The sequence below is a fragment of the Phacochoerus africanus genome, chromosome 2, assembly GCF_016906955.1.
Source record: "Phacochoerus africanus isolate WHEZ1 chromosome 2, ROS_Pafr_v1, whole genome shotgun sequence".
Lineage (NCBI taxonomy): Eukaryota > Metazoa > Chordata > Mammalia > Artiodactyla > Suidae > Phacochoerus > Phacochoerus africanus.
The window spans coordinates 130,870,970-130,883,874 of record NC_062545.1 but is presented as its reverse complement, the minus strand read 5'-3'; the positions used below and the strand labels follow the sequence as shown (position 1 = coordinate 130,883,874).

The 12,905-nt window shown below is 50.9% G+C and overlaps 1 protein-coding gene across 5 annotated transcripts in view; it reads left to right on the top strand.

Moving 5' to 3' along the window:
• The window catches only part of CAPN3 (calpain 3), a 52,583-nt gene that overhangs the window by 38,809 nt on the left and 869 nt on the right, over window positions 1-12,905 (top strand). For 2 of the 5 annotated variants that reach the window (XM_047766596.1, XM_047766593.1), the window contains 15 exons: window positions 841-918; window positions 1,931-2,091; window positions 3,210-3,379; window positions 3,981-3,992; window positions 4,628-4,836; window positions 5,515-5,551; window positions 7,131-7,148; window positions 9,639-9,752; window positions 10,728-10,805; window positions 11,160-11,217; window positions 11,335-11,399; window positions 11,874-11,942; window positions 12,031-12,109; window positions 12,313-12,429; window positions 12,680-12,738. In XM_047766596.1, coding sequence (XP_047622552.1) covers window positions 841-918; window positions 1,931-2,091; window positions 3,210-3,379; window positions 3,981-3,992; window positions 4,628-4,836; window positions 5,515-5,551; window positions 7,131-7,148; window positions 9,639-9,752; window positions 10,728-10,805; window positions 11,160-11,217; window positions 11,335-11,399; window positions 11,874-11,942; window positions 12,031-12,109; window positions 12,313-12,429; window positions 12,680-12,738 — 1,324 coding nt within the window. The remainder of the gene's footprint in view (window positions 1-840; window positions 919-1,930; window positions 2,092-3,209; window positions 3,380-3,980; window positions 3,993-4,627; window positions 4,837-5,514; window positions 5,552-7,130; window positions 7,149-9,638; window positions 9,753-10,727; window positions 10,806-11,159; window positions 11,218-11,334; window positions 11,400-11,873; window positions 11,943-12,030; window positions 12,110-12,312; window positions 12,430-12,679; window positions 12,739-12,905) is intronic. The other 3 variants (XM_047766597.1, XM_047766595.1, XM_047766594.1) reach the window with 2 other exon arrangements.

The window sequence follows — 12,905 nt, the reverse complement described above, 5'->3', positions numbered from 1 at the left end:
GCAAGGGTGAAGCGACTTGCCCAAAGTTACAACTAACATTATTACATTGAAACCCCAGTTTATCTACTTCTAGAGCCCAAAGTCTAACTTTTAAAGTGTTTACGAATGGTTAAAGAATCAGCTAGGAGTTCCCGTCGTGGCTCAGCAGAATCAAAACTGACTAGGAACCATGAGGTTTCAGGTTCAATCCCTGGCCTCCTTCAGTGGATTAAGAATCTGGCATTGCCATGGGCTGTGGTGTAGGTTGCAGACATGGCTCAGATCTGATGTTGCTGTGGCTGTGGTGTAGGCTGGCAATTGTAGCTCCGATTGGATCCCTAGCCTGGAAACTTTCATATGCCACGGGTGTGGCCCTAAAAAGAAAAAAAAAAAAAAAGTATCAGCTAGAAGAGTCCCCACTATGGCACAACAGGATCAGTGGTGCCTTGGGAATACTGGAACACAGGTTTGATCCCTGGGCTGGCACAGTGGGTTAAGGATCCAGCATTGCCATAGCTGTAGTGTTGGTTGCAATTGTGGCTTGGATCTGCTCCCTGGCCCAGGAACACTGTATGCCATTGGGTGGCAAAAAAAGGAAAAAAAAAAAAAAAGAATCAGCTAGAGAAGAGTCAAGCCCTTATAAACCATTTAAGGAGCTTGATCTTAATCCTGAGGGTGGTAGGAATCAATTACTGGATCTTACACTGAGGGTATTAGATCAGATTTGCATTTTAATGGGTCACACTAGCTGAGATGAGCTATTCTCTAACCTTCTTCCTGTTTCTCTGATACCTCCTGCCCTAACCTATACCAGGCCTTCCCTTTCTTCTTCCTTCTATAACTCCTCCATTGTCCCTCTAGTTGGAAGGACTGGAGCTTTGTGGACAAAGATGAGAAGGCCCGTCTGCAGCACCAGGTCACTGAGGATGGAGAGTTCTGGTGAGTCCAAGACCCAGGAAGACCCTGAGGGGTAGGCGATTGGGTAGGGGCTGAAACCCTAAACCTCAAACCCCAGAGGCCATCAGATTCCAGCCCTTGGGACATCTGGGCTCTGTTCATCTCCAGCCAGTGGCCCCGAAGATTGAGGTTTGGGGAGGAGCCCGAGAGTCAGGACCAGGCCAGCACGATGTGGCCCCGCCCTCTGCCATGCACACTGCTTCAGCCACTTGCTCCCGGCCTTCATGGTGCCACTTTCTAAGCCCAGGAAGCTCTACTTACTGTGCTCATCCAGTGCCACCCTTATCCTCACTCAGATCATTTCTACTTAGCCTTCGAGTCAGATTCAACTTTTCTTCAGGATCCCCTTGTCTTCCCTAGGACTGAGATGAATTTCTTTGTGATACTCATCACGTTTAAAATTGCTTGCTTAGGAGTTCCCGTCGTGGTGCAGTGGTTAACGAATCCGACTAGGAACCATGAGGTTGCAGGTTCGGTCCCTGCCCTTGCTCAGTGGGTTAACGATCCAGCGTTGCCGTGAGCTGTGGTGTAGGTTGCAGACACGGCTCGGATCCCGAGTTGCTGTGGCTCTGGCGTAGGCCGGTGGCTGCAGCTCCGATTAGACCCCTAGCCTGGGAACCTCCATATGCCGCGGGAGCGGCCCTAGAAAAGACAAAATAAATAAATAAATAAATAAAATTGCTTGCTTAATTGTCTGTCCTTTCCCATCTGTGTCTCTTTTCCCTGTGCCTGGCACAATGCCTAGGACCCAGTGGAGGGGCACACATGAAACATTTCAGAGAACTGAACTGTGCCAAGCAATCCCATCAAGGACACACGAGTTTGAGTCTTTATTTCAAGAGATACATCAGAAATGACCCTAAAAAGGAAGGACAGGGCTCTCTCTAGGTCCATGACCAAGTTTCTCTGGATCATTTCATTGTGCTGTGTTAGCCTTGGAGTCTTACCTTTCCCAGCTTCCCATATGGGTCTCTCTTTCCTTCCGACTTCTCAGGATGTCTTATGATGATTTCATCTACCATTTCACAAAGTTGGAGATCTGCAACCTCACAGCTGATGCCCTGGAGTCCGACAAGCTTCAGACTTGGACAGTGTCCGTGAACGAGGGCCGCTGGGTGAGGGGCTGCTCTGCTGGAGGCTGTCGCAACTTCCCAGGTGGGAGATGCTCTGAATGAGGGAAGGGTCCAAGCAGAACAAGTTCCAGGCAGAATAATATTAACCAGCATTTGCCGAGTCTCTACTAAGTCCCAGACAGACATTACCTTATGAAATAAGCCATCCCTATTTGACTGAGAAGGAAACCTCAGGAGAAGTTTTATATGAAGGGGCTGGTAACAACTTTTAGGCAGGTTATTGTGTCAGAACAGGACCATGTTCATGATGCTGAGATGGGACTGGAGGACTACTAGCATCTATGGCAAGAGTTCAAGCCAGGGAGGATGAAAGCCTAGGCCAAGTTGGGAGCAGCAGAGATGGGAGGATGGGACAGGTTAAGGGGAGAGGATGTTGGGTGATGTGGAGAAGGAAGAAGGTAGAATGACACTGGGTTTCCCAGTTTGAGAACCTGAGTGGATGCTGCCTATGATGCAACATGAGACACCTAAGAAAGAAAAATCAGTGTGTTGTATGTTTTTGGCGGGGTTGGCTATGTCTTTGCAGGGAGGGAGCATGGGATATGGGAAATGGGATTTCTGAAGCCCCTGCAGAATATCCAAGGGAAGATGTGTGATAGTGGACTGGCTGCATAGATAAGAATGGTACTTGGCTCTATGACAGGGATTCAATACATATTTGTGGAGGGAAAGAAGAAAGGGTGAAAAGAAGAGAGGAGGGAGAGAAAGGAGAAAAAAAGAAAGTAAGGACAAAGGGAGAGACAGATTGAGGCTGGGATCTACAGCTCAGGCATCATCAGAGTATCGGGAAAAGTTAGAAAGTGGACAGGGTGAGAGAAGAGGCCCAGGAACAAACCCCAGGGACCAACAACACTGAAGGGGCAGGTGAGGGAAGTGTAGCCATCTGCAAAGAATGAGAATGAAAGTGCAGAAGAGGAAGCCACACAGCCCATCAGCACAGCTCCATCTGTATAAAGCTATAAAGGCTACCACCCCCAACACACCAAATAACTAGACAAATGCTGGGATCATATTTTCCATACATACCTGAGCACCTATATGCTGGGGGGATAGAGATAAAGAGGTTCCCTCCATCTCATCTCCTGGGCTGCCCCCTTCAAGAGGCAGACCTGAACATACCATTCCTTTGTGGGGGCACAGACACTTTCTGGACCAACCCACAGTACCGTCTGAAGCTCCTGGAGGAGGATGATGACCCTGACGACTCCGAGGTGATCTGCAGCTTCCTGGTAGCACTGATGCAGAAGAACCGGCGGAAGGACCGGAAGCTGGGGGCCAACCTCTTCACCATCGGCTTCGCCATCTACGAGGTACGCAGTCCCTAACTGGCTTCAGGCTACCTTTTCAGGGAGGAGGCTTTCATGGGGCTTCCCCAATACTCAGTGACCTCTCCCCCAAATCCCCAAACTCCCTTTATCAGGCCCCCTTGTGTCAGAACCTCTTAGAAGTTTGTAAGAGTTAAAAAAAACTCATCTAGGGGAGTTCTCGTCATGGCGCAGTGGTTAACGAGTCTGACTAGGAACCATGAGGTTGCGGGTTCGATCCCTGCCCTTGCTCAGTGGGTTAATGATCTGGTGTTGCTGTGAGCTGTGGTGTAGGTTGCAAACACGGCTCGGATCCCACGTTGCTGTGGCTCTGGCGTAGGCTGGCAGCTCAGCTCCGTTAGACCCCTAGCCTGGGGACCTCCGTATGCCACAGGAGTGGCCCAAGAAATGGCAAAAAGACCAAAAAAAAAAAAAAAAACCACCCATCTAGGGAACGTGAAGCAGGGCCAGGGTTGTCAGGTAGGTACAGAAGGAGCCAGATGCCTGCATTCACTCAGCAGTTGCTAGCATTCACTTCTGGCAAGCTTTTTGTCCCCCTTCAGATCTGAAATCCACAGAACCTGAGCATCTTCTCTTTCTCCCCAAGGTCCCCAAAGAGGTATAGAAGCGGAGCAGCCAGCTGTGTGTGCAGTGCCACCTGGGGTCCTATGTCTGTGACACATCGGGAAGCTCCTGAGGGGTTTGTGGGCAGGACTGTGGTAGAAGAGGGCCTTGCCCCAGTCACTCAACTCCAGAACAGATCCTCAGGGTGCGGCATGGCCTCCTGACTACCACCCCCACCACCTGCCCTTTCTCCCCTCCTGCCAGAGAGGGAGTCATACACTCACACACTGAGTCACACACACACACGTTCTGAGGGTGACTGCCCTCTTTGGGTTAGAGGGATTGCCTCCCTCAGACCTAAGCCACAGCTCCGCTGCCTCGCTGGGGTCCTATTTCAACCCAGAGGTGATCTGGAGCTGACCAGCGGCAGTTCTGGTAAGTGGCCCTGAGCACGGGATGCTAAACTCGACCTTCACTTCTGATCACAACCAGAAAAGTTAGAGGGTATGGGGTAGGGAATTCCAGGGCTGTTGAGCTATTTGAGACCTTGGGAATCAGAAGCTGGTAGATCCTGACTGTGAGAGGGGTGACCAGGCTGTAACAAAGAAGGACTCCCCAGAGGAGGGCTGTGAGCAGGACAGGGTGTCCCTCCTGAGGGGCTCAGGTCCCTTGGGCTCTTCTCTCCCTCAGATGCATGGAAACAAGCAGCACTTGCAGAAGGACTTCTTCCTGTACAACGCCTCCAAGGCTAGGAGCAGAACCTACATTAACATGCGGGAGGTGTCCGAGCGCTTCCGCCTGCCCCCCAGCGAGTACGTCATTGTGCCCTCCACCTATGAGCCCCACCAGGAGGGGGAATTCATCCTCCGGGTCTTCTCCGAAAAGAGGAACCTCTCTGAGTGAGTCCCAGCCTGGCTTTCCCCGCCTGTTCCTAAGAGCCCACATGGCCCATTCCAGAGACTGGAGGCACGAGGCAGCAGGACAGGTCTCCTCCACATCCATCCATCCATCCCACAGATAGTTACTGAGCACCTACTATGTTCCAGGCTCTCGTCTTCTAGACACTGAGGATAGAGCAGTGAATTAAACAGAAAGAAACACCTGCCCTCATGGAGCTTGACATTCTAGCACACGACAGCAATGTACAGGAGTATCTTCAATTTAGATAAATGATAAGGAGAAAATATAAAGTGGGTAGAGGGAGAGGAGCAATTAGGGGTGACTGAACTTGTAGGAAGAGTGGCCAGGGGAAGTCAGCAAGGCCACATCCTGCCCTCTTGGTCACCACAGCATAGGCTATGCCACTTGGACCTCTGTCTCTAAAAGAAACACAAGGTCCATGTGTAAGTGGCTGGGTCCTGCCTCTGAGGAAATCTGGACAAAGCCAGCAAGAGCCCCTGGGTCTGCACTTGGCTGCAGGGGATGGTAGCCACAGTGTGGGATGTCAGTTCCTGGGGTTCTCTTGATTTTGGTCCCGACTTGGCTCCAAGTAGCCAGGTGACCTGAGCAAACCCCCTCTGTGCTTCCCACTTACTCCTGGTGACACTGAGACCCTCTCACGTTTGTGTTCCTCACAGGGAAGTTGAAAATACCATCTCTGTGGATCGACCAGTGGTGAGTGGTTTGGTTCTTACGTGGGAAAAGGCCCAAGGCACAGGCTTGTGGTGGAGGGAAAAGTGGGTATGGGACGGAGGCACAGGAGTCTGAGTTATTGAGTCTGAGTCTGCAGTTACTCCGTGTTACTGCAACTTCTGTTTGGCATGGCCTGACGTCACAAGGCACTTATGTCCTGGGGCCATTTAGTCAGCCCAGGGGCTAGAAGGACAAGAAAGTCCTAGAAGGAAGAGGGGTTTGAACTATTAGAGAGAGGGATCAAAGCCACAGGAAGGGATGACAAGAGCAGCAGCTAATACTGGATTATGAGCCGGAACCCCACACAGAAGAAAAGCAGCACTACACAGGGTCTGGAGTCAGCATCAAAACCTGGGTCCCCCACCTGCCAACTTGGCACAACCTCTCTGACTCAAGTTTCCTACTCAGTACAATACGGATGATAACATGTAAGCCTTGCAAGACTTCTGTGAGGTTGGAATCAAGGAGATCGTGTACATGAAGGGTCTGGCACATCACAGGCCCTCATGGTTGTTACTGCTCATGTTTTACATCTGACCACGTAGTGCTCACATGTGCCATCTCACTCCATCCTTGCAAGGTTTCTGAGATGTAACCAGGTTGTTACCCCTGGCTTTCAAGTAAGGAAGCAGAGGCTCAGCAGAGTTGAACAGCTCCCCTGAGTTCACAGAGCTCATAAGGGGAAAGGCTGGAACTTACATCCAGATTCTCAGTGCCCAGGCTCAGGCCCTCTCCCCTACCCCATGCTGAGGCTTGTCCCCAGGGGTGGGAGGCCCAGCGTTAGAAGCAGACAGCTGGTGTGTGTTGCGGTCTTCTTGTGTGAGAGTCTTATGAATGCCCTGGATGGGCTCTGGCTAATACATGGTCCCTTGTGCTCTGTGGGTGTGTCCTAGGCCAGTAAGAGGACAGCAAATGCCCCACTTAATTTTCTGCTGCGTGGTGACACTCATGGTTTTCATCCTGGCCCTGTGCCAGTGGAAGATTTCCCAGTCCCTTCTGAATTATCACAGACCTTGGTTTTAGTATTAAGTGCATGTAGTGCTATTCTTATCATTTGGACGTCGGTGATCAGGGTATTCATCAGGAGTTGCAAACTCAAAGGCTTATGGGAGCTGGCATGTCACCTAACTGAGAAGAGCTGGCAGGTGTGGGGGTTTTGGGCGTCCCTACACTCATATACTTGCCTGTAGTTCTCAATTGACACTTGGCTTCACTGTCGGAGGGAAGACTGGTGTGGTGGTGACTGTGGCAATCTGGAAGGTGTGGAGAGCTGCTGCTCTTGACTCCCTGGATTGCTGTCACAGGGGGTCACAGAAGATCCCCTTCCTTGGCCATGTCCAATGATGGAGTGAACTATGAAAACAAAGCCATAGCAGCTGCCTATCTCTGGCCTGGAGAATTCACCCTCCAGCCCCCTTTGGCTCCACATGACCCAGATTTTCTGAATCCTGGAACCTCACTTCACACTGAGGACCAGGTCACAGGAAAGCCAAAAGCTGCTGGGTTTTATGGAAATTGCCTTTCACTTAATCTGCATTTACCATTTCCTTTCCTTGTGCAGAAAAAGAAAAAAACCAAGGTGGGTGTAACAGGGTGAGTGGGCAGAGAATGGAATGTGTGTGCGTGCGCATGCGTGCACTGGACTTGCCTCCTCCCCAGCCCTCCGCCTCCTTCCCCGAGCTCCTGTTACAGCTGTGGGTGTGGGGCCATGACAGCAAACACTTGCCAGGTGGAAGCTATGCACCAGACACTCTTCTAGGTGCTTTCCATGAATTAACTCAATCCTCACAACTACCCTATACGATTGGTACAGGTAGACCTCGGATATATTGCAAGTTCAGTTCCACACCATCACAATAAAGCAAACATTGAAATACAAAGCGAACCACAGGAATTTTCTTGGATCCCCAGTGCACATAAAAGATATATTTGCCCTATACTGTTGGCTATTACTAGCGATAAATAATAAATGTGTTCAGTACCACTAAAACTAAAAAAAAAAAAAAAATACATACCTTTATGGCTAAAAAATGCTAACCATTCTCTGAGCCTTCAGCAGGTCATAGTAGTAACATCAAAGATGCTTGACCACAGACCACCATAACAAATATGGTAATAATGAAAAAGTTTGAAATATTGCAAGAATTACCAAAGTGTGACACAGAGACACAAAGTGAACAAATCCTGTTGAGAAAATGGCGCCATAGACTTGCTCAACATGGGGTGCCAGAGACTTTCAATTTGTAAAAAATGCAGCATCTGCCAAGCACAATAAAGTGAAGCACAATGAAACGAGCTGTGCCTGTATTATATTATTTCCATTTTCAGAGGAAGAAAAGGCACAGGCAGACTGACTGACTTGGCCAAGACCACACAGCCAGTAAGTGGCACTTGGTGGTCTGGCTCCACAGTTTGGGCTCTGAACGACCAAGCTATACTATTGGCCGACCAGTGAAAATGGGCCTGAAATAGGGGTCCTGCAAAAACCAAAAGGAGCCCCTCTTCTTTCTCAGAAGTGGGTTTGGCTAAGCTAAGCAAGACTTGATTCTTGGGAATGGCAAGGTGTTCTGTTCCTCAGGGTACATTGAGAGAGCTGTGTGAGGTTTTCCAGGGAGAGTCGGGGTCTTGTGATGCCAGTTGTCTGCTCTGTAGCTGGACAGCTCCTTCTCCCTCCTCTATTTCCCCCTGCCTGCTCCCCATTCCTTCTTTCTTAGCCTTCTGGGAAAGGGGTGGGAGAGGACACCCAGAGGGGCTGTCACTGCCAGAGCTCTTGTTCCAGGTGAAGCCTATTGCAAAGCCCCTCCTAGACAGTGACCTCTCTCTCTCTGAACTAAGCCCCTCTAAGTCAAGTGCCCTGATGGACTGGACTTGCTCACACATCCAGATGGCAAAGGGGAAGAGAGCTTCACCTCACAGCCCCAGGAGAGCTGCTCAACTTGACTGTTTTGAGGGGGAGCAATAAGGAGAGCTACCTGCGCAGCTTCTACTTCTGGGTCTTAAGGAATAGCACCTCCTGGGTGCCCTGGTTAAGACCCCTTTGCTGTAAGGATGCTATTGCTCAAGGTGACAATGTGTGCTAAGAGCCTCCCAGGGACCTCGTAGCAAAGCTTTCATCTGAGACCACGGTCACTCTTTCCCTCAAGATTATGGTTGTAATCAACTCGGTCCTTGCTTCATTCACCCCATAACTTCCCTGTGGTCTCCCAGCCTTCCTCCTCTGGCTATCCCTGTGGGATGTAAGCACCAGCCAGTACTGGTACAGCATGGCAGCTGCTCTCCACCCTGTTGTATCCTCCTCACTTGCATGAGCATGTCGGCAAATACCCTTGATATTTGGGTAGTATCTTAAATGTTTTTGCAGCACAACTTTACATTCATATCTCGTGTGATCCCCACAAGAGCCCTATGAGGAGGGCAAAGCAGGTTTTATCACCCCCATTAACGGATGAGTCAACTGAGGCCAGAGGCTATTTCTCTTAGGTGAGAAGCAGAGCTGGGACTCCAGGCCAGTGTTCTGACCTCACATTGACCATGCCACTAATCAGGGTCCTTTTTCCAATCTGTCTTCTGCAGAGTCTGACAGGTTCCTTAGAGGTGCCTAAGAAGCTGCAATGGTGATGTGGGGTGCTAAGAGAAAAGAGCCCTGCTCTCTTCATCAAGCACAGAAGCTCTGTTTTTAATGGCTTCTGGGGAAGTTTTATTTGAAGGATTTCCATTCAAAAAAAAGAAAAAAGTCTATATAATACCCGAAGATCAGTGTACTACATCATGCTGCCTTTTTTTTTTTTTTTAACATTCTTTGCATTTTCCACACTAACTACCTTGTTTAATCCTCATAACTCTACCATGAGGAGATAGGGAACTGAGGTCCAGAGAGACTGAGCATTTTTCCCCACACAATTTCTTAATGGCAGAGATAGAGCTTGAACCAAGGTTCAAGAGCTCCCAACTCTGCTCTTTCCCTCTTCACTGGATGAAGCTGCTCCAGGAGCGAGGCTGCCTCCATGTCTCGCTCAGCCTGTAATCCTTGCTTCCTTCCTGCCCCTCCCCAATTCCCTTCTCTCTCCAGCCCATCATCTTCGTTTCAGACAGAGCAAACAGCAACAAGGAGTTGGGTGTGGACCAGGAATCAGAGGAGGGCCAAGACAAAACAAGCCCTGATAAACAAGAGAAATCCCCAAAGGTTTCTGAGCATGTGCATGAATGGGGTAGCCAGCACACAACTGAGGTCTATGTTCTGGGGGTGCATGGGGGTTGGAGGGGCTGCAGGGGGTGGGGTGTTCTTTTAACATCTAGGGGTCTGGGTTTGTCCTACTGACCTCTCTTACCAAGTCCCCCTAACGCTCTGGGATGCTGCTTGGGTGAATGTCTTGGGGTTGGCTGCCATACCAAGTGGGTCCTAGGCCTCTGCTGGAGCCTGTCCACCCAGGACAATGAAGGAAGCGGGATCCAAAGCCAGCAAGAGAAGCAGCTTGAGAGTACTGAGACCAAACAACTATTTCCCAGTTTCACTAACAAAGGGAGGATGAAGAATAATACCAGGAAAGGAGGCTGACACCAGAAATGAAGTCCTCTAGAGCCCAGGGGAGGGTGTTAGACTGGAGTGGAGAGAGGGGGTCATATAAAGCTTAATGGAGGTGAGGCTAAGAGGTGAAAGTCCACAGATAGATCCAGGGACATCTCTATCCTGTAGTGCCCATGCAACAGAGTGGGGGTCTTCTGACGATGTGGTCTTGAGGACAGAGGCGGCTGGAGGTGTCAGAATGGTCTGGCCCCCTTTGTCCTGCTGGGGCTGGTTTGGTTGGGATGGTCAGGCTCAGAACAGTGGAGAAGGTGCCAGCTGGTGGGGATAGCTAATCGGGGGAGAGGACCAAGGGGGCTATCAACATGTTTGCACAGCTAATGTACCTCCTCTGGCTGGGACGTCTGAGCTGGGGAGGTATGGAGTGAAAGGTCATTGGGGCCTGGATGAGTCTCACTCCAGATCATCTGGTTCAGCTAAGAAAGAAGAGCATGTGCCCCGTCCTCAGCTCCTGCTGCCGCCTAAGGCTGTTTTAGGCATTCTGATTCCTTTGGCCCAGAAGGAACTTTCCTCTTGGGTCTGTCTAATCTCCATGGTCCCCCCTTCGCCAACCAGTTTTCCTTTGTCCTTCCATAGCCAGAGCCCAGCAACACTGACCAGGAAAGCGAGGAACAGCAGCAATTCCGGAACATTTTCAGGCAGATAGCAGGCGATGTGAGTACCTCCAGCCCTAACTCTCCTAGACACTCCTTTCCTTGATTAACAGCTTGATTTGCCAGTTATCTCACTACTTGTCAGCAGAGCTCATTCTGGCTTTTGGTGGAAACAGAAATCAAGTCCACAAATCAAGTCCTTGAGCTTTAGACCAACACCTCCACTGGGTGGCTCTGAGCTGCCCACTGCAGTTGAGACAGCTGAGGGTGCAGTGTCTTCCTCAGAAGAACCCCCACTTCCCCATGACAGAGGAGCCCTGACAGGGACAAACCCCAGAGAGCAGGCATGTTCTGCAAAGCCTGTGCTCCATCAGCTGCTATACTCTCAAACCCTCTCTTTTCCCTTCCTCCTCAGGACATGGAGATCTGTGCAGATGAGCTCAAGAATGTCCTTAACAGAGTGGTGAACAAACGTGAGTGGTTCACACTCTGGGGCGGCGGGGGGCGGGGGGGGGGGGCGGGCGGGCAGCGGCAGGGCAGTATGTGTCATTATCTTAATGTGGCTCCTTGCTCTTCTCCACGCCCCCCAGATAAGGACCTGAAGACTGAAGGGTTCACATTGGAGTCCTGCCGTAGCATGATTGCTCTCATGGATGTATCCTTCCCACCATTCCCTCCCCAGCCCTCTCATCAGCCCCTGTGCAGCCTCTGGGGGCTAGAGCAACAATAAGGGGGATGCCCAGCCAAGCTGAGGGGTTCAAATTCATGCCTGAGGAAAGATTTAAGGAGACCCTAAGTCAGAATGTCCTAGCTGCTGGTCTGAAAGGGGCCATTGGAAGAGGCAGGGTTGGTAAGAACACTGGCCCCTGCTCTTACCTCAGTCCTGGGGTTCTGCTTAGGACTCTGCACAACAAAAGTTGTCCTTAGGAGAACTCCCTGGGTTACAGCCTAGGGAGGCCCGGTGGGGGTGGGGGTGGTTGTTAAAATACCAGGATGGGGTGGTCAGTGGGAAATCCTGGGCAAAGCCCTCCTATGGGGCTACCTTCCCAGCAGAGCCCCCCGAGAAAGCCCTCTCCCAAGACATGGGGATTTTGCTATGTGCCCTGTAGCCCTGACCTCCTTCCTCCAGACAGACGGCTCTGGAAGACTGAACCTACAAGAGTTCCACCACCTCTGGAAGAAGATTAAGTCCTGGCAGGTGGGATGAGAGAACGAAGATGGGAGTGGGGAAGGGACCGACGCAGAGATTCAGGGTGTGATCTCTGTTCTCAAATTTCTATTGCCAGAAAATTTTCAAGCACTATGACACTGACCAATCCGGCACCATCAACAGCTATGAGATGCGAAATGCAGTCAATGATGCAGGTGCGGGGAAGAAGGAGGTGGCCAGAGTGCGCGCTGGTGGGAGCAGGAATGGGAGGGGGACTGGGGCCCCACTAGAGAGAGGACCGAGAAAAGCTTCTCATTTTCCTCTCCCAGGCCCCACAGAGTGACCAGGGGACAGGGAAGAGAGCAAGTAGGCCTGAGGACTCCAAGCCTACTTCCTCCTCCCTGTGTCTCGCCCACAGGCTTCCACCTCAACAACCAGCTCTACGACATCATCACCATGCGGTACGCAGACAAGTACATGAACATCGACTTCGACAGTTTTATCTGCTGCTTCGTCAGGCTGGAGGGCATGTTCAGTAAGTGGACAGCTACCCTTCTGCTCTCCTGTGCCCCTCCTGCAGCGACAGCTGTGGCAGTGGGCATCTCCGCCTGATCACCTTCCAGTCTGCTCTGGGATGGCGAAGGGAGGGTTACTGGTGATACCCTGCCTGGCTGACTGCTGTGCTGGAGGACAGCACTCAGCCCCTGGTCCTCTTAGGACAACATAGAGTGGGTGGAGTGGGAGTGGGCCTGTAACTGGCCTCTGGCCTGTGTTCTTCCACACAGGAGCTTTTAATGCCTTTGACAAGGATGGAGATGGTATCATCAAACTCAATGTTCTAGAGGTAAGGCCTAATAGAGGCAGTACACTCCCCCTGCACCTTAAAATTTGAGGTGGAGGAGTCCATGAAGACTGGACCCCTGTGTGCTGCTCACTTCCCAACAGTGGAGGAGGGATGGGGTGGGAAAAGAACACAAAGGAAGCTCAGGTCAGCAGGGTGTGGCTTGTAGG